Source organism: Patiria miniata, unplaced genomic scaffold, assembly GCF_015706575.1.
Source record: "Patiria miniata isolate m_02_andy unplaced genomic scaffold, ASM1570657v1 HiC_scaffold_1, whole genome shotgun sequence".
NCBI lineage: Eukaryota > Metazoa > Echinodermata > Asteroidea > Valvatida > Asterinidae > Patiria > Patiria miniata.
This window is the reverse complement of record NW_024037047.1, coordinates 4654106-4675153: the sequence shown is the minus strand read 5'-3', so window position 1 is coordinate 4675153 and position 21048 is coordinate 4654106. Positions and strand designations below refer to the sequence as shown.

At 40.8% G+C, this 21048-nt stretch overlaps 2 protein-coding genes across 3 annotated transcripts in view; one reads left to right on the top strand and one right to left on the bottom strand.

Annotated features, from left to right (window-relative positions):
* Positions 1 to 1594: 1594 nt before the first annotated feature.
* LOC119741959 (uncharacterized protein C05D11.1-like) overlaps positions 1595 to 21048 on the top strand; it is a 22664-nt gene continuing 3210 nt past the window's right edge. Inside the window, exons 1-18 of one of the 2 annotated variants that reach the window (XM_038217971.1) lie at positions 1595 to 1838; positions 4636 to 4718; positions 5082 to 5240; positions 5346 to 5501; positions 6260 to 6436; positions 7125 to 7265; positions 8294 to 8404; positions 10067 to 10158; positions 10643 to 10820; positions 11774 to 11884; positions 12160 to 12303; positions 12494 to 12679; positions 13092 to 13194; positions 13947 to 14077; positions 15210 to 15390; positions 16456 to 16541; positions 16940 to 17100; positions 18237 to 18426. In XM_038217971.1, coding sequence (XP_038073899.1) covers positions 1697 to 1838; positions 4636 to 4718; positions 5082 to 5240; positions 5346 to 5501; positions 6260 to 6436; positions 7125 to 7265; positions 8294 to 8404; positions 10067 to 10158; positions 10643 to 10820; positions 11774 to 11884; positions 12160 to 12303; positions 12494 to 12679; positions 13092 to 13194; positions 13947 to 14077; positions 15210 to 15390; positions 16456 to 16541; positions 16940 to 17100; positions 18237 to 18426 — 2532 coding nt within the window. In that variant the 5' untranslated portion in view covers positions 1595 to 1696. Of the gene's footprint in view, positions 1839 to 4635; positions 4719 to 5081; positions 5241 to 5345; positions 5502 to 6259; positions 6437 to 7124; positions 7266 to 8293; positions 8405 to 10066; positions 10159 to 10642; positions 10821 to 11773; positions 11885 to 12159; positions 12304 to 12493; positions 12680 to 13091; positions 13195 to 13946; positions 14078 to 15209; positions 15391 to 16455; positions 16542 to 16939; positions 17101 to 17504; positions 18198 to 18236; positions 18427 to 21048 lie in introns of those variants that run through there. The other variant, XM_038218051.1, reaches the window with a different exon arrangement.
* The window catches only part of LOC119742100 (PHD finger protein 21A-like), a 24143-nt gene continuing 23356 nt past the window's right edge, over positions 20262 to 21048 (bottom strand). The window contains exon 13 of the transcript XR_005272832.1: positions 20262 to 20273. The gene's annotated coding sequence lies outside the window, so the exon portion shown is untranslated. The remainder of the gene's footprint in view (positions 20274 to 21048) is intronic.

Below are 21048 nucleotides of genomic sequence, written 5' to 3'. Positions count from 1 at the left end.
ACACTTCCATAGACCGTGCACAAAACTTACCCTAGCCCTAACCCAAACAGTAGCCCTCGTCAAAATGGCGGTTTTAAGAATAAGGTGTGTCGCCCTATTGTAGTAAAATATAATAATAAAAAAAAAAAAAGTCGCCCTCAAAAAATATATTTCATATTAAAAAAAATATGTAGCACCAAAAATGATTAATGGCTGGAAAGCCAATTTCATAATCATCATCATAATCATTTTCATAATCATAACCATATAAACACCCCAAGTTATCGTGGTCGACTTATCAGCCATGTTTTTATCGTGACCATTTTTTTAGGCAACTGCACAATGATCTACCATTATAATTAAAAATGAGTGGAACAAAATCGAGTTTGTTTCCTTTTTTTTTTTTTATTTAAGCCTAAATTTCTCTTTCATTGTTTTCATGATTCCACATCTCATGTAGCCTATATTGTACACAAGATGCACTATAAAATCGTCATCGCTTGCACGCGCATCTAGCTCTGGCTGATAATTAACGAAGACAACTCACGACGACATGGTGTGAAAGAAATTACAACCAAACATTTAAGTAAGTTACCTGCCAGAGCATATTAAAAATAGGAAATTACGATCCCAATTCTGAAAAGAACGCAGTAGGATTGTCCCCACTGATCCCCACCCCTTACTTATTCCTCATATTCCATGTTGTGACAGGGCGACAATGTTTAATTCACAACGACACTGCCTTTAATGTCGTTAGGAACGGGTGCATATCCTCAGTGCATAGGTGCAAAGGTAAAATCTTAAGACAGGTGCATAACAACTAACCTGTTTTAAGTTTTAGCTTGGTGATGACAACATAACATTTCACCTACATTTTGAGAAAACAGAGAAAACAGAGAAAACATATGCCTACATGCTTTCTTTTTAGGAGGGGGAGAGGAGGCCCTGGTGACTGGATTCCGTTGCCAACAACGCATCATGTAAAAAAAAGAGAAGAAGATGCCTGCGCCGCGGCGAGCACGTTTTAAAACCACCTTCTGTCAATCAGGTTTCATTCGATCGCAATTTGTCGCAGAATAATTTCACAGGGTATTTTGGACCAGCCCTAGCTAGATGTCCCTTTATTACATGTACATGTAGGCCTATGTTTATAATGCCTTCAAATACTTGTTTCCCCTTGTTTTTGGTAACCTTTGGAACCTTGCAATTGCATAACACAAAGGAAGGCAGGTTTTCACACTACATGTAACATGAGGAAGTTAGATAACTTGATCAAAGATCGTTGGACAGTATTTCTGCAGTATCCATCCTGAGATGATGAATTTGGCAAGGTCCGATGAATCTTATCGACTAGATAATCCGGTGACCACGATGATGTAAAGACATAACATAGGTGGACCACACTCCTTCTTTTTGAGCATGACTGTGTCACAGCAGCATCTTATTTTTTTAGGATTTCTTTTGACGATGAATGATGAACCCCGCCAGAATGAGCCTCTTCTTCGTCCGGCAAAAAAAGTTTTAGCCCGGGCGGGAGGGGTCGTTCATTGGCAGTCCATCTGGAATGAGGGCGCTCGTATAAATTGCTCCGCAAAGCTAGCCGGCTACGCGCCTAGCATTGCTAGTTTCCGAGCGGGTTAGCCAGATAGTATAGCGTTTTCTGCAGGATATTGGGCTTCTTTTGGGCTACTCTCCACTGAATTCCATTCTTTCCAAGATGTCAGCCCACTTCGAGAGGACGTGTTCGGTGATTTCCAACGGTGTCGTGCCGGTAAACAAGTACAAATCGACCCGCACGGGTTTGCAGGTTTTTATCGCACAAGTTGAGGGTCCACTTGTCAATGGCTTCTTCTGTCTTGGTAAGATTTTGGCTGGGAATCCGGGAAACTGATAATTTAAGTCTGGTTGCAATGGACGCTGTTTCATTTTTCGTTGAGTAAAATAAGAGCTTTGTCCGTCTATTTCCGACACCCATTGTGTCGCAAATTTGGTGGCCTTTGGCTCTTCTTTTAGGTGATTTTTTTTTTCTGGCTCGTATTGAACCTGGGTTTACTTTCAAGATGTCAGGCTGGCGTTTTAGTTTTAGAAATTGAAAACTTTTTGAATGTTTGAAATCGGACATGTCAGATGACCAGAACAGAAGTTGAAGTAGGCCTAAGTAAGTTAGGCCTACTTCTGCAGTTCTAACTAAGTTAGGCCTTAACTTAGTTAGAACTGCAGAAGTAGAGAACCCTACATGTACCTAGCTTGAGTAACTCCAGCTAACATGCTCATATTCATTCACATGTAGTGCTGGAGACATAAACAGGGCTTGAGAGTGTGGTCTTAACCCTAACCCTGCCAGATGCAACACAGTGCATCAGGTGGAAAAGAACTGGTGCACTCTGATGCATTCAGCTACCAACACCAGTGCATGAATGGCCAGCTCTGAAACAATGAGAGCTAGTCCCATTGAACAATGCCACAGTTGTATCCTGCTGCATGCTGTGACCACAGACTCTGAGGCAGTGTGGCCTTGAGACTTTTCCCCTGATGGATCTTGCTACACTGGGCAGGCTTGTCACTTAGACAAGTGTTGCATGTTGCTGCGTTTGGCAGGGTTTCTAGCCAAAATACCCTGGAGGGTTAGGGTTAAGAGACCCTTCCAGAATGGCCTCCCCAAAATTGTCCTTTTTCACCTCTATTATCCCACCCCAGATTCCATTTGCATCATACCTCATACATTCAGCAGTCATTCACTAGGTTAATGATCGACTTGAAACAGACCCCCAAAAAAGTAACATATGAAAAATGTTGATGATTTTGTTGGCTTGTCCATTAAATACGTCCTGTATCACTGCCAGGTTGTCCATGGTGTTTGGTTAATTTTGCGCATCCCCTTCCACTCAGTGCTCTGATTGTATGTTTGCTGAAAGAAAACCTCTATGGAATCAGTGCAGTGAGGGCTTGGATGTGGATGTTCTAATTATGACACCTCTATGCAATTGCAATGTTGCTGGGAGGGATGCTCTAAGAGAACCCCTATACAACCAGTGCAGTGTTGGTGGGTTGCTCTAAGAGATCCCCAGGGATGCTCTGAGAGAACCCCAGGGATGCTCTGAGAGAACCCCGGGGATGCTCTAAGAGAACCCCTGTGATGCTCAACGAGAACCCCAGGGATGCTCTAAGAGAACCATATGGGATGCTCTAAGAGAGCCCCAGGAATGCTGTAAGAGAACCCTGGGGATGCTCTAAGAGAACCCCGGGGATGCTGTAAGAGAACCCCTGGCATGCACTAAGAGAACCCTGGGGATGCTCTAAGAGAACCCCATGGGATGTTCTAAGAGAACCTCGAGGATGCTCTAAGAGAACCCCATGGGATGCTCTAAGAGAATCCCATGAGATGCTCTAAGAGAACCCCATGTGATGTTCCAAGAGAACCCCCGTGGGATGCTCTAAGAGAACCCCATGGGATGCCCTAAGAGAACCCCAGGGATGCTCTAAGAGAAACTCCCAGGGATGCTCTAATGCTCTGAGAGAACCCCTATACAACCAGTGCAGTGTTGGTGGGTTGCTCTAAGAGATCCCCAGGGATGCTCTGAGAGAACCACAGGGATGCTCTAAGAGAACCCCTGTGATGCTCAACGAGAACCCCAGGGATGCTCTAAGAGAACCCCATTGGATGCTCTAAGAGAACCCCAGGAATGCGCTAAGAGAACCCTGGAGATGCTCTAAGAGAACCCTGGGGATGCTGTAAGTGAACCCCGGGCATGCTGTAAGAGAACCCCGGGGATGCTCTAAGAGAACCCCATCGGATGCTCTAAGAGAACCCCATGGGATGCTCTAAGAGAACCCCATGGGATGCTCTAAAAGAATCCCATGGGATTTTCTAAGAGAACCCCAGGGATGCTCTAAGAGAACCCCAGGGATGCTCTAAGAGAACCCCAGGGATGCTCTAAGAGAACCCTAGGGATGCTCTAAGAGAACCCCATGGGATGCTCTAAGGGAACCCAAATACTGAAATGTGTAATACATATTTCTTGCGAATTTTGGTTTCATGAAATTTCAATACAGGGATTTTTTCTTTTTGTTTTTAAATATCTGTGCAACCATTCACCATGTGTTACGGCACACATTGCACACTATGTGGGCTGTAAGAAAATGTACGACACCTACACACACCCACACACATAGCCGTGCCAAAGCCACAAATTCTCACTCAATTTTTGTGAAATGCGACAGTCAGGGTTATTGAAAAAATGGAATCCATCATGTTGGAAAATCTCAGAAAAAGGGGGGGGGGGTTTGCCCCTTTCATTTTTCAAGAAGCCTAATGAGAAACTTTGTTCCCTTTCTTTTCTATTTTAATCAGCCTTGTCAGATAGGCCTTGCCGTAGGCCTGAAGGCCTATTTTTTTTTTTCATTTCTCCACTGCCTGTAACTTTAAGATGTGTCTAAAGTCATGTTTCCTATACCAGGGGAAAATATTGCAGTGATATTGCAGTTTGTCATTATAAGCCACATTAATGTGATGGAGTCCCTTTGATGGCAACTCAAAACTTGCTTTGTCGCTAGGTCTCTTTAAATTGATGTTATGACAAAGTGCAATATCACAACAATTTCCAGATTTCCACAGGCAGATGTAAAATTCATTTGATTGTGTTACCCCCATCATAGCTACTGAGGCCCATGATGATGATGGCCTTCCTCATACATTGGAACACCTTATTTTCCTTGGGAGCGAGCAATACCCATTCAAGGTAAATGGCAAATATTTGATATTGTATCTGTATTCAGGAGCTAAGTGCTGCCACACAAATGTTATTTGTATAACTTTGTTGTGAATTTATTTATTTATTATTATTATAATTTTTTTTTTTTATAAAACTGTACAACAAGAGCACATGGTGTATCTATCTATTATATGTTCTATAGTGAATGTTGTATGTGACACTTAGCTTGTCTTGAACGGGTCACAACTGTGGCAATTTTCAGGGAACAAAGTTAAAAGTTTTTTAAAGCAATAAGAAGCTGATAATTTTACTCTAATTTCAAACAAATCTGAACAGGAACAACATATGCCATGGTGAACCACTCTTTCAAAGTCTTTAACCTCTGTCCAGGGTGTCTTAGATATGCTCGCCAACCGGTGCCTTGCTCAGGGTACCAATGCCTGGACAGACACCGACCACACCTGCTACACAGTCATGACAGCAGGGAGCCAGGGATTTCTGAACTTGCTACCGATTTACTTGGACCACGTTCTCTACCCAACTCTCACCGTGAGTAAAGTAGTTTTCCCTTTTTCTTCCTGAAAAAAACATCTTTATAGCCAAAATAGAAATAATAGACAGAGGTACTTTATTGATATTTATTTTGGCTTACAGGAGGCTGGGTATGTGACGGAGGTTCACCATGTGAATGGTGAAGGAGAGAACGCAGGTGTTGTCTACTGTGAGATGCAAGGCAGGGAGAACAGCGGAGAAAGCCTGTCGCATCTAGCCATGCTACGAGCCATGTACCCCGGCCGCTGCGGCTACAAGGTGGGTGTTGCACCTAGTTCATCAACAACCAGTTTTTATTGATATGGTGTCGTGGTCTTGGTCCAAGACTGGATTTTGATTGTGCCCAGTCAAGTGCGAGAGGGCGCTATCAACAAGACATGTCATGGGCATTATATTTCTATGCCAAAACCTCAATACTGGTTACTGTCAAAGCTGACCTTCAAGTCTGGAAGAAATCTTTCGAAAACTTCCCCAAATGTATGTATTTATCCCAGTTTCTAGGAATTTATCCCAGTTGTTATTTCACGAGTAGTTGGAACACTTATATCATCTCAGTATATTCCGAATTTCAAATTAATCTGTTGTTGCGGACGTTAGTATTACAACGTGAACCATCTCCAAGGAAAATTTCGAAGAGGATCAAAACAATTATTTGCTGACCCAACCCATGTGCAGTGTTCAGCAAAGCGCCGTAGGCGATACGGCTGACCGATTTCAGCCCAGCACACAATGATGACGGGCATATAAGCATATTCATTAGCGTCACTCGGCGTGACATGGCGTGGGTCACGGTATCGACTATCGTGGGTTAGATTATGGTCCAATTGTAGTTAACCATAGTTCACTGTCAAACTTGAAATTTAAATCAGTTACTGGCCTGTTCAGTTAATCAGCAGCTTGCCTCGATGCACCTTGAAGGTGGTGGTGAGTAAAGTTGGTGATGGTTTAGTCTTTGGAAAAACTTTTTCTTTGTGTTTTATGTTTTCTATGTGTTTTTTTTTATATATTATTTTAAGTCTGAAACAGGTGGCATCATGAGCAACTTGCGGACCAGCACCTCCAACACTAAAGTGAGGCAGTACCACAAGGATTTCTACCGACCAGACAATCTCTGTCTAATCATCACTGGCCAAGTTACTCCAGAGGAGGTGTTTCAGGCGTTGGAGCCGTTTGAGGAGAGAATTATCGCTAAGGTAACGGAAACACTAAAAACAAGACACTTTGCTTTAATACATGTAGTATGGCGCGCAGTGGTAAAAATGATTTTGGTGTGGAGCTCATTTGCAGAGTTGTATTCGAGTACTTTCCCAGTACTTTGTTTATTACCAAGTATTGAGCTGTTTCTTGTGAATAACGCGAGAGAAACATTGACAGTAGACAGCAAAATAAAGTCAGTGTTAGAGAAAAAAAATCAATTTGAGACTTTGGTTACATGAAACCCCTTTTTAGTTAACGTTTTCAGACAGAAGTACCCTAAATGTACTTGAAAAGTACTCGGCGAGTACTTTTCGAATACTTTTGTTCTAAAAAGGTTAGTTCAATCAAGATTCTGATTGTCTAAAGTGTTCAATTCCTTTTGGTGGGGATTTACTGTCCATTGTCTGCATTATGCAGCTTTCTCCATACCAAACCATCTTAATCTCTGGGAGCTAAGCTGGTACTCGGAAAGTACTCGACTACAACTCTGCTCATTTGTAATATCAACCCTGATGAGAGCATGGTGCTTATGTTTGTATGCAAGACATTTGTAGGTGTGAGGCCAGAGACCAAATTCTGCTGAACTAAAAAATCTGCAGAAAACAGGTACTGTTTTGCATTCAGCAGGGTAAGAGCTTCAAAAAGTCCACATAAATTATGTGTTTTGTATTTTGGTTTCACCAGGGTGATTTGCCGCCTTATGTACGCCCCTGGCAGGGCCCAGTACCACCCCTGACCGAGAGTGTTGTTCAGACCGTCCCTTACCCATCAGATGATGAGGCTAATGGAATGGTCTACATGGCATGGCGGGCTCCGAAAGCAAAGGCAAGTGTCTTACCTAAATGGAATTTGTGTCGGTGTGATGTAAATTCAAAATTGTGTTTTGTCTTTCACCGACATATTTTTATAAACAAGTTATACCCAGTGTTGTCCCGAGTGCTTGTGAGGGAACAAAAACTTTTGGCCAGTGGTGTGTTGGGAGGGGGGAGCCCCATATAGTGCCCCCAAAATTTGATTTAATCATAATCTTGAGTGACCAAGGTGACCACGGTTCGAATCCTGGCCGCGGATCACATGTGAGTAGAGTTGTGTGTTGGTTCTCTCCTGTGCCACGAGGGTTTTTCTCCGGGCCCTCCGGTTTTCCTCCCTCCGGAAATATCGAACACTTTCGATCTCGGGCTGTGCTCCGTGGTCATATATGGGTCGATGTGGCCGGCAGCCATAGGCGCCTTTACGTGCCAGCGGCTCGACCACGTTGTAGACGCGTCCTTCGCAATTCAGCATACCAGCTGCGAGTAAGGATGATTAGCCTCCCAAATTATTATTATTATTAAATTAAATTTCTTCATGGATTGGAAGTTTACTTAGGAACAGTATAATTGGTGCTAAGTCCAATTAAGAAGCCAGCAAATTAGCGCTAATTACACGTTTAATCATAATTACGAAAGCACGGATAAAACAATGTGCAGCTTGCGCCTTGCTAGAGCCCTTTGGTTTTTATTGAAAGTCATTTTTTTTTCTAACGATGGTCGTCCGACCCTCATCGGAAATTGATACAAAAACGTGACTTTTCTTGAAAAAAAAAGCACACCAGTTACTATGATTTCACAGGATGCTTGAGACTACTATTCACTTACAGTCAAGTAAGGTATTTCAAAATAATTTGGTAGTTTTGTTGCAGTTTTGTTGCAGTTGCAGCTGCAGGTGGCAGTTTTGAATATCGGAATATTCGGTCCAACGCAGATTCAAGTAATCAAATACTAAATTATTTGAAAATAGACAGCCCTAAAGTCCTGAATGGCGCTTTGCAAAGCAGTTCATAACTTCCATAATAATTGTGTTTCGTTGTGCAGGACTTGTACACCATGGCAGCCGTGCAGGTATTAATGGAATACTTGACTGATACATCCGTTGCACCCCTGCAGCGAGATTTTGTAGAACTAGAAGATCCTTACTGCAGTAAGGTAGGGAGACATTCTGATTCCAACTCCAGATAACCCCTAAATTAATGAATTGTCCAAATCCATCAAGCCAGCATGGCTCATCCAGCTGGTTTTTCTCACTTCTTTGCACTGAACAAGTTAAAATATTTCTACTCTCTCCAAGTGGTATCGAAATATTTGTATTCTTTCTAAGGATAGGATGAGATAATATTTCTATTCCCTGGATGGGATGAGAATATTTCTATTTCACCTATACGGGATGACAATATTTCTATATTTCTGGATGCAAAAGCCAGTCCACCAATGGTTTCACCCAAACTAATGTCAGGAACTGTTTCATTTATACTTAAAGGGAATATACATCATTTGCTTTTGCTGTAATTTTCAGAAATGGATGGCATTGGGGGGTTGGAAATATATAGCAAATATAGTTACACTGACTTTTTTGAGGTTTTGGGTTCGAAAATGCTATAAAAACCAAGAAAAACAATCATTTTCCTGTAGTCTGGTTCCCTGACTCCATATAAGAAGAAACAGAGCAGTTTACATACATTGGGGAATTGTAAGGTCAGGGAACCAGTCTAGCTGGCTTGTACCCGTTCATAGGTGTGTAATCGATTGCAAACAAGTGCGATGGTCAATTGGGGCCAGTATTTGAAAAAAAGCCAGTTTTTTCCAACGCTGACCAGCGTTGCAAATTGATACCAAAATACCACTTTTCTTGAAAATGACAGTATTCCAGGTGCCATGATTTTACAGGATGCTTTACACTGTCATTCACTAACAGTCCAGCAAAGTATTTCAAAATGATTTGGTAGTTTTATTTTTTGATGTTTGCAAATGTTGTATTTTCCCTTTAAGTTCAACTGTACTTCTCCTAAGCTGAAAAGGGTAAAGTGGCTTGCCCAAGGACACAAGACATCAACACATTGTCAGCAGTTGGAAACAAACCCTGGATCCTCTGACATTGACTTAAAAAAATAGGGCTAAAAGTTTTTGGCAATGTATGGTATATAAAACATGGTTTGAGGGTGGACAGTCGATATTCACTCCCCGAGGTATTGGAAGTTCGCCGAGGGAACTAGCTTGTCAACTTCCAATACCGAGGTGAGCTAATATCGACTTTCCACCCAAAATAGACCATCATATATTTATTTTACTATACCTCATACATATTCAGTTTCCAAGTTTTTTTTTCGTTGCAGAATGCACCTAAAATAATATTGTCGGAGATCTTGTCCAGCTCACCGAAAGAATATATTATTTCTCAACTTCACTAGTTCAGTTTGTTTGCAGTACAGTTGTAAATACAGTTGTTTGTGGACAACTTTCTTTTGTACAGGAGGCATCTTTATTGTCCATAAATGTTCTCCAGTTTGGCATCATTGAGTTCAGGAAAATTAACATTTATGCGTACCGTGCTACCATCTCTTCGTGTTTAGCTCGCTTGGGCGATGTTCGTGGGGCTAACTCGTGCGACAGTCTACTACGCATGCGTATTTACCTTGTGCGTGAATCCTTGCGTGAGCGCTTGGTAAACAGCAAAAATAATATCTGGCGCGTGATGGTGAATAGACCAATGAGAGTTCGGCTCTCGGTCATGGATATATGTATGACGTATAGTAATCTAAAATATTGCATGATTTCAAGATAGACATTGATCTCTCTTTGTTCTGTTTTAAGGTTCGTTACTCCGTCATTGAAGCATCAGAGTCCTGTGTCTACGTCAAGTTTGACAACGTCCCAAAAGCCAAACTGTCGGAAATAAAGGACAGGTAAATACAAGGGCACTGCCTGAGGAACCTTTGAGAAAAATGCATGATAGTAATTTTTTTCTTCGAATAATACATGTACGTACTCAGTCAGATAAAGAGAGTTGTAGTGATAAAAATTATTCACACTGAAAAGCAGGATACACAATTCACTTCAGTCATTTTCTATTTAGGGCTACATTACATGTAGGTAGGGCTGGATACAAAGGGGGTGGATAGCTTATTAGTACAGTAAGTAGATTATTTTTATGGTGTAAAGCAGTAGGAATCTTCGCTCATTCATGTAGACTTAAATCTGATGTTCCACTGTATGAGCATTTGTGGAAGTCTCTAACAAGGTCTCAATGACATAACTGGGGAAAAGTGGCTTGCCCAAGGACTCTAATCTATAGGTCCAGCCCTATAAAACTGCCAAAGGTGGCAGTTTTTTATCCATCTCCGGTCAATTTCTTTCTTCAACCTGAAGTTGGTTTTCTTATTCTGATAGACTTTGCTCCACCCTGGACGGCATATCATCAGGCAAGGAGCCCGTTGACATGGAACGTATGGCCAGCGTTCTCCATCGCCGCATCCTAGAGTGCCTCAACCACATGGAGGAAAGACCTCACGACACCTTTGCCTTCATGGGTATCGGTGACTTCCTATACTGCGATACCAAGGAGGAGGTACCAATAAGCCATTTGCGTGTAACCTATACCCTTTGGGATTTACATTTGAAAAACGTCTGGTACAATGACTTGCTCAGAATGCTTGGCACATTTTAACTGTGAATTCTCCAGACCAAAGACACTGTTGCTAATCACATGATTCGGGGCAAGCTCTTGCATAGTTACGTAAGAGACGCTCAGCACCAATACATCCTTCACAATGGGTGAGAATGGCACAAAGACACCAGACCATGCCGGAGCTGGGGGTTGCTAGCATAAGGCTTGCCCCGAATCACGTGATATAGTAACAGTCTCTTTGGTCGGGAGAATGCTAGGTTAAAACGTGCAAAGCATTGTATTAAGTCAGTGTTCCAGATTTTATTCAAATTTAACACGCAACTGGCTTATTGAGAATATGATCCATTTACAAATAAGATTAGGTGTGCAAGATACAGATACCAATTGAGAATAGGTCCTATTCTAAAAATGTACCCGTATACATTCCCATAAGGTATTAACCTATCGCGGTAAAATAGCGTCAACGCAGGTTGTGGAATATTGTCCAATTACATGATATACAAATGGATGCGGAACGCATAAAATCTGAGACAAACAAAACTTAACCTACAAAATTCCATTGTCTAAGGTGTGTGGCTAAATCGCAAACGGCGATAAGTCAATTTCTAACATGGTTGTCATTCATTTCCGTTCAATAATTCAGGGACGATGAGCACGTACCAATTAAGAACGAGTACCAATTACTAATTGGCCTAAGGCAAGCACTTGGTAACTTTGGTTTGAAGGGCACTTAAATACAACTTTTTGAGACTGAAGCTTTCATTATCAAATTGCCTTCTTGTATATCTCAAAATAAGGTACCGATTGAGAAATTGTCCAATTTACAAATGAAATGGAATCATTGTTTTTTGTGATTATGATAAGTGTAATTCTTGTTTCTTTGTCTGCAACAGCTGGAGCAGCGCTTGAATCAGGTGGAGAACTACAAGAAACAAGTCAAGGAACCAGACAGCTTTTGGAAGAAGCTTCTGACCGACTTCTTTATCACGGCAAAATCTGTCACGGTAAAAAAAAAAAAAAGTGTTAATTCTTTCACTGCTTGAGACTAGCTCTTAGCCTTTGTTTCGCTAATAGCAAGCCATTATGATAAGAAAAGTTGTCTGCAAATAAGTTTCATTTTTTTCCCATGAGAAATTACAAATATACTGAAATGTGAGTAGAACCTTCACTATTAGTTCAATGGTGATGCAAATGAAAAACCTGAATTCAGAATTCAATTGAAAGATAAAAATCCATGAATCAAACTTGTTTTTTTTAAAATTTCCTTATGGCTCCACAGATTCTGGGAGAACCAAGCCAGAAATTGGCAGAGTCTATGCCCGAGGAGGAGAAACAACGTGTTGCTAAGCAACGGGAGGACCTGGGGGAGGCGGGGCTTAAGGAGAAGACGGATGCCCTTCTGAAGGCGACGGAAGAAAATGAGGTAATTTATGTTGGATATTCGAGGTCTCCACTCGAGATGCAAAATGTAATAATACATGAACTGTACACTACAAGCAATGGCAGCAAGACTTTGTGGTTTGGGATACATCATTAACGACTATAGCATAGAATAGTTATAATATAGTTAAAAAAAAAATTCCAAAAATGATATTTTTGCTTCATTTCTTCAGACCGAGCCTCCGGAAAACATGATCAGCTCCCTGCCGGTACCCGGCACAGACTCCATCCATTTCCATCCCATCAATCGCCGTAGCAACCTGCCTAGCAACCAGGGAGACGGGGAACTGGACGGGATGAATCTGCAGAAGATCCCGTTCACATTTCAGCTGGACGACATTCACACCAACTTTGTGCTGGTTTGTAAAATGCTGTCCCTTTCCCAAAATAATTAAATTTGTGACTTCTAAAAAAATGGTACAATTTATAAAAAAATTTATAACATTTTCATATTTTAAAAAATTAATTTGGCTTTCAAAACTTCAAGTATTAACATTAAGTAATGAAGCAATTATTGTCTGAAGTTTTTATGGTTAAAAAATTGTAAACCCAGTTTTGTGCTTTGCAAAAATTAGTGCCCACAGAAATAACAAGACGCTTGTTTTCAGGCCATGTATGCTTCAACAAATATTACAATATACATGCATAACTCTGAAATAAAACACTGGGAATTCAAAACAAATGTTGTCTACCAGATTTGTTAAGACATTTTCATTCAGAGTTTAAAATATTTATGTTTTTGAGCAGTTGCAGTTTTTTTTTTCGTTTCAGTTTTCAGTCTTACTAGACACGTCCTCTGTACCTGGCAATCTGAAGCAGTATCTACCACTGTTTATTGAAATCATATTTGAGTCGCCACTTATGCGGGATGGAGGTAGGAACAAAACCTCTTTTTGTTATGACCCAAATATTTTTGGAAGAAGTTCATAAGACAAATTTTGAACTGCTATTTGCTCTTTTTATCCCCTGGCTTTCAAACCAGACAGGGGGATATTGCAATCGCATATTCCTTCTGTGTGTCTGTGTGTCCGTGTGTCTGTGTGTTCCTGCATGGCATTACGCCTGAGGACAGACAACAAAAGGAGCACAAAGGGGCCATTGATCCTCGAAGGAAGGTGCCTATTGTCCTCGAACGCAGGTTTGTGTGCTTAGTCTATCGGAGAGTGTTATATTACAGGGACAAAGGAAAACACAAAGCCAATCCTCGGAAGCATAGCAAAAAACGACTATGTGTCCGTGTGTGTGTGTTCCAGTTCACTGTAAGTTCAGTCATCAATCTCAACCAAAATTCGAAGGTGGTCTGTGGAGAGAAGGCCGACATCAAAAAATCCTTTCCAATGTTGATATTTACGAGGTCTCTGGAGAGATACTAATGACTCTAACATATTTTAGTCCGGTGTCTCACCGAAACTCTCCATTCAACCCAAACTCTCCATTCAACTGAGTACTGGTACCTGCAGGGTGGACAATCAAGGCCATCACTGAAAATTGTCCTATTGTCCTTACTAACTGCCTGTACATGTACACGTATACAAACTGGCAGGATGCCAGTGGGGATAGCGCAAGTTTTACTTGCAGTCTTTTTTTATTTTAATTTTCATTTATTTATGTATTTTGTTACTGTAGTTCTGATATCATATGAGGATGTTGTGACACAGCTAGCAGCCGACACCCTATCGACTGAGTCAAGTCTAGGTTTCAAGGGAGCACGCTTCCGCTGTGGAAAGTTCTCCCAGTTAGCACTCATCGAAGTTAAGGTGAGGCGAGAGAACTCTTTTCAACATTTAGGTACTTGGACATGAAGTCTATGCAAGTCATTATGGGTTGGGTATTAGTGAAGTTGTAATTAACCTTTCGCGGTAGAATCGCGTCAACGTAGCTTGTGGAATATTGTCCAACAAATGGACGTGGAACGCGCAAAATCTGAGACAAAAAACTTAACGTACAAAATTCTATAGGGTTGTCTAAGGGGCGTGGCTGCGATAGGTCAATTGTAAGAAGTTGTCTCATTAAATATCAAGGCTAAGTTGAGGACAACTTCATCCACAATCGATCTTGATCGTGCTCCCTGAATTTTTGCCATAATGTCGTGCGTTGTTATATATATGCACAAATCAATGAGTGCGTTTAACATTTACGCAACAAAGTCTGGCTAATTTCAAAAATCGTGTATTTGTTCATTCACACACGCTCGTGTGCGATATTGCTGCGTGAAAAAGTCGTTGCGACAAAATCACGTATGTGTAAATAGGCCTTGTAAACTGTTGAATGGGATGGTGCTAGGCTATTTATGCGTTCCAAGCCTCACTTTCATTTTTATTTACATGTGGATTAGAACATTAGCATATAATTAATCACAAATTTTAAATTATTCAGCAGAGCAAACTGGTATAACAATTTTTGTCAGGTATTAAAGGCCGGATTTTGAACAACTTTTCTAGAATCTTTCCGCAATGTAGTTACAGGATTCTGAACAACTTCCAGAATCCTATACTCAACTTAAAGTCATATGTGTGGTCCAATTTGTCTACCATTCATCCAGGATATTTAACCTTAACCCCTTGAACAATTTTACTAAAAAGTATGCTGAATCCGCCAAACTTCACCTATTGTGTCATGCACAAAAATGTTGGTGTTGTTGACTACTCAGTATGGAGGTATCCTGAATCCATCAAAATCCTGCAGTAGCCTACTGCTAAACTTACAATCCTGAATCCATCAAACAAAATCTCCCCGTTTTCAATATGGAGGCATCCTGAATACGCAGAAATACTCCAAAACAGGGGTATGGATTTTGATGGATTAAGGTTGTTAGGGTTGATGAAATGACTCCTGGAAAGTCAATTATATTTCTGAAAAGGCAACAATATCTTCACAATTTGATATCAGGTCGAAGTAGAGAAATACTTCAAGGGAGTGCAGTGGCTTCAGGAACTGCTCTACCAGACCCAGTTTGTGGCCGATCGACTGAAGATAGTTGCCAACAAGATGACTAATGACGTTGCTCGACTGAAGCGAGACGGCCGAACAGTTGCCGTGGCAGCTGTTAGGGAAATGAATTACGTCAAAGGTAAGAGTTTGAAGGTCATCAATCCTTGTCATTTGCAATACATTATGCATTCATAGGCCTAGTTTTGTGAAATTGAAAGCCAAAAAAATGTTCTCAGCGCATTTATATGCTGTGTGATAGTCAGCTGAGAAGCAGTTAAAAAAAACCAAATACATGTAGTGTACAAAGCATAATGGCATTGGGGATAGAGGAATAACAAGAAGTAATAAACTAGAGGTCCATGTCTGTTTCAGAACAGAACATAGAGCTTTTCTGCGTCATTAATTTTTTTTAATGATTTTATGTTTTTTTGGGTCGATGTCCAGTCATGTAAATGATCAATTTTATGTACGAACAAAGATTAAAGTGCATTTTATGTAAAAAGTTTATAGTAACAAAACAAAATAAAAGTTAACAGATTATTTAAACATCAGTTAACCCTAACCACCCCAATTTCATCAAAATCCATCCCCCCCCCCCCCATTTTTGGTGGATTTTGGGGAACTTGGTCCAGAAGGCCTCGCCTGACTAAATATTGATGGAGTGTGATGGACTTGGGCCTAATAGCCTGAAGCAGTGCTACGGGTACCCGATTGATTTTGCCTAGCTTCCTGTACTACTGTTGTAATAAAAGCCATGTGTAGCAAGTCCATGAATGTCAACCAGTGCGTCAGTGGTGGATTCCATTATGTCATGTACAGTTTTGTATTGGACGCACAGTGATTGATGGATTTTGATGGACTTGGTCCAGTTCCTAGTAAAATACGCTAGGGAGTTAGGGTTAATGACGTAATCTTGACGTCATTTAGAATTTTGCATACCAGTAACTTAACATTATCTACCAGCCAATTTGCCATTTACTAATACTAATAATGCACTTGTTAGCTTTTCCGAACATCCAGAAAAACCGTTGTTTTTGTTCTGATTTGTTTTCTCACGCTTCTTTTTGTTTTTCTATCCCAAATGCCAAATTCTTTGTTCACAATTGTTTGTTTTCTTTTACTGATAAAAACAAAAAAGTGTGTACAAAGTCTATGGCACAAAATCCTCAAAGCACCAGTGTTGTTTCTTTTGTATGCATTGCAGAGAGCAACTTCCATGTTGCTAGCATGATTCGTCAACAGAAATTCCTGTCCAGTGTGGTGGAGAAATTGGATCAAGATCCAGAGGGGGTAGGTTCGAATCTTGTAGCAGACGCATGAAATATTTGGTTAAATATGAAAAAAAAAGTGTGTTGCAATAAATTGCCTTTTCAAATCTATTTTGGGGGAGAAATCAGTCTTTAAGTTTCTAAACTTTTAATAACCCTAACTCCCTAGCCTGATTTACTACGAACCATACCCACCCTGGCAAATTCCAACACCATATGGGAAACTGCACACACATATTTCTGACTTTGATTCTGGAGGTGTGCCAACCCAATGTAAAAGACTGTCAGTTTAGGGGTACTGTACCCATCCTGACAGATTCCAACAAAACATGCCGTTGGGGTTTGATGGGTTGAGTTCTGTTTATAGGGTTAAGGGAAATATATTGATAATCATCAATACACTGGTCATCATTATTGCAGGTCATCAAGGAGATGAATGGCTTGCGTGACCTCTTGACCTCACCTAACAACCTGCGCATCCACATGGCCGCCGACATGAAGAAACTGAAGGAAGCAGGAGATGCCCAGTTGCCATGGCAACAGCACTTCGTCGGGAAAAATGTCAAGGCGGACTCCAAATGGTACAAAAGAAAGATTGGAAATTGTGATAATTTTGTATTTTGGATTATTAAGTTCTATTGGAGTTGAAAATATAGTCTTCAGATTGTTGTTTGCTTCTGTCATACATTGAGAAGTTGGGCACGTTTTCAAGCAAGCTGATCCATAAACATGTATGCCCTTGATCACCCATTGCCTAACTTATTGCTGTAGTTGTATAAGGAGTTATTTTTTATTGTGATATGTCTTCCTATTGTTTATTGACAGTAAGCCAACTTTGTCATTCTGTCACTGGATGCAAGTGTTTGAATTGTATTTTGCATATTTTGCGTAGAGCGCTGTGGTCCAATGGTTATTATGCCCAGTCACACCCAGTGCCCCTTTAGGTGCTAGTTTTTCAATTGTATTTTGCCCATCTTTCATACAGTGACAAGTTAGGCAAGTTTGCCAGCCATTTATTATGCCCAGTCGACACCCAGTGCCCCTCTGGGTGCTACTCTTGCAATTGTATTTTGCCCATCTTTCAAACAGTGACAAAAATAGGCAAGATTGTCAGCAAGCTATTGCGCCCAGTTGACACCCAGTGCCCCTCTGGGTGCTACTCTTGCAATTGTATTTTGCCCATCTTTCATACAGTGACAAAAATAAGCAAGAGTGTCAGCCAGCTATTACGCCCAGTCGACACCCAGTGCCCCTCTGGGTGCTAGTCTTGCAATTGTATTTTGCCCATCTTTCAAACAGTGACAAAAATAGGCAAGAGTGTCAGCTAGCTATTGCGCCCAGTCGACACCCAGTGCCCCTCTGGGTGCTACTCTTTCAATTGTATTTTGCCCATCTTTGATATTGTGACAAGTTAGGCAAGTTTGCTGACCAGGTTTTACGCTCGTCACACCCAGTGCAGCACTCCTCTGGGTGCTAGTCTTGCAATTGTATTTTGCCCATCTTCCATACAGTGACAAAACTAGGCAAGAGTGTCAGCCAGCTATTGCACCCAGACACAACCAATGCCCCTCTGGGTGCTAGTATTTCAATTGAATTTTACCCATCTTTCATACAGTGAAAAAAAGACAAGTTTGTCAGCCAGCTAATTCACCCAGCCACACCCATCGCCCCTCTGGGTGCAAGTCTTTCAATTGTATTTTGCCCATCTTTCATGCAGCGACAAGTTAGGCAAGTTTGCCAGCCAACTATTATGCCCAGTGGCACCCAGTGCCCCTATGGGGACCATAGTGGGAGTGGGCTCAGTGGAATCCGCCTTCCTGATCCAGACGGTGCCTTGCATCAGTAGTTTCACCGATCCCGACCTGCCAGCCATTATGGTGTACATGGAGTGCCTTTGTGCATTAGAGGTGTGTGAAGAATGCGCCTCGTGTGCCATGATTATTTGTGACCGGCTCCACAAAAAAAGGGTATTATGTCGCAAAAAGGTGAAATTGAGTTATATAGGGCCTACATGGTTGGAAAGCCCACAATGTAAGCTTTCATTTGGTACATAATAGAGCTCCATAGCCCCTCCCATTCTGGAGATACATGTATGACGTATATTTGCATATTAATCACTTCCTTGGAGTTTAAATTACACAACTGAGAAAACAGGCTTTGAAATAGCTGGCTTTGTTGTGAAACAACAGAACGATGTACAGTCGAGTCTCGTTATAACAAACTCGTTCGGACCAAGCCAAATTGTTTGTTATATCAGAATTTTGTATTAAGAGGAACATCAGTCCCATTCATTGTGCATATAAATGCACAGTCGGGACCAAGGCTTTATTTTGTTATAACCAGAATTTTGTATTAACAGAGTTTGTACTAACGAGAGTCGACTGTACACCAAATGATTGGTTTTTCCACTTCGTTCATCAAAATCAACATTTCTGTGAATGTAACCTGAAACTGTAGGTATTAAAGATGTCATTCATGACAAAAAATGAAAATCACATTTTGACCAAATTTTCACCCTCTCACTGTTGAGCAGGCCATTACACAATAATGTACAGCGCGACTTAATGACCTTTTTTGTGGAGCTGGTCACATTTTATGAAAAGTTTTACTCATTGCCAATCAATGTCTCATGTGAACATTACTTTGTTTGCATGTGAAAACAATTCCATTCCTATTTCACTCTTTTCCGGGAGTGTTCCATGCGAACACAATTATATTTTGACTCTATATTCCATCAGCGTCCCATGCGAATATCATTCAATTTTGACTTTGTTTCTGTAGCGATGTGAGTTTTCTCCCGAAATGAGTTCTACTACTTTTTATGAAGCCTCGTGTCTGCGCTTGAATATCGTGAAAAACTGCACACAAAATGTTGGTTGTTCACAAGTTTTAATGCTCTCAAAACTCACAAGTTCGTCCAATGATTAACAAACTTCTGGATGACAGTAGGCTTAAGCACACATTAATGAAATGAAACTGAATGAAAGTTTTGAGGAAACTTTCAACGTTGGAATAAAACTTGCACAAAGCAGGATGAAAACGATTAGTGAGAGGTCACATACTGTACATGTCACACTGCGCAAACGCAGCACAGCGAAAATGAACTCTGGTGCCTATGGCAACCAAAATTTATTAACATAATTGTTTGTATGGAACGCCTGATGGAGCTGAAAGTATATATTATATACATGTCACTACATTTCCATCAGTGTCCAGTGTCAACATGATTCCATTTTTACTCTGTTTTCCGTCATTTAACCATGTGAACATGAGTCCAGTTTGGCTTTATTGTCAATTTCAAATTCACCTAGAAATGTGTTATGGACAAACACCAGCTGTTTCGGCTGTTTGAAATGACTCTATGACATGTCATGACGACGTCACTTCAAATTTCATCGATAACACATGTGGCATACATGACGTGATGACGACATAATGACGTCACTTCAACTTTCATCGATATTACATGTGACGTACATGACGTGATGACGACATGACGCCATCACTTCAAATTTCAACGATAAAACGTGACGTACATGTCATGATGACGTCACCAGGACATCACTTTATTTTTGTCTATAACCCATCCTGGTCTACGAACCAAAGAAGTTACAACCAAAATGGACATACAGTTCTATAGATATAGAGATTTGAAAATACCCCTTTACCGTGACGTTACATGACTTGTGAGGACGTCATCATGTACGTCACTTTAATTTTCATCTGTAACACATCCCAGTCTAAGTACATGTACCTACCAACTTTAAAAGTACCTACAACGGCTGACTTGCCAAAACAGCTAAATAGACATTTATTTCCATATACAGCAAATACACAGTAGTGAATGAATGATGATGATAATTATACAGAGATCTACATTCAGAGGGACAATTTACAAGATAGACCTTCAAAAAGAGGGAGGCTGGTAATGAGGCATCGTCAAAAGACCAAAATGCTTATGTAGAAATGCTTTTGATACTATGACAAACAAAACTACCGCTAATTTCGAACCCTGCTATATGCGTATCGGGCATTTATGGCTGCTCGCCATACACAGGCAAGATGTGCATGCTTCTATCAGTGACTGAGGGTACAAAAGCGACTGAAACCGCGTTTTCAGCAGTAGCGAATAGGCCAAAAAATCGATCAATTATTGTAATTTACTTGACACCTGATGATGCAATCGTGATAAAAATCTTCGGCAGACATCTTTAGGTAGTGGCTTAAGAGTATGCCAAGTCTGAAATCGATCAGATCTACATTACGAAAGTGCCAAAGTGTATCGACAGAACGAACATGTATAAAACAAATAGCTAAAATCTCTTAATATCCGTATGGGCAACGTGTGCACCGAAACTTGGAGAACAAAAAAAATAGCTGCTTTGGCAGTGTACTGCCGAAGCAGCTAACGAGACAAAGACAATCAAACGTCTACAAGACATAACAAGAACACAAGAACAGATGGTACATAAACAGGTAGTGATATGCTGAATGCACAGAATAAAGAGGAAGAAAGGAAGTAGCAATGT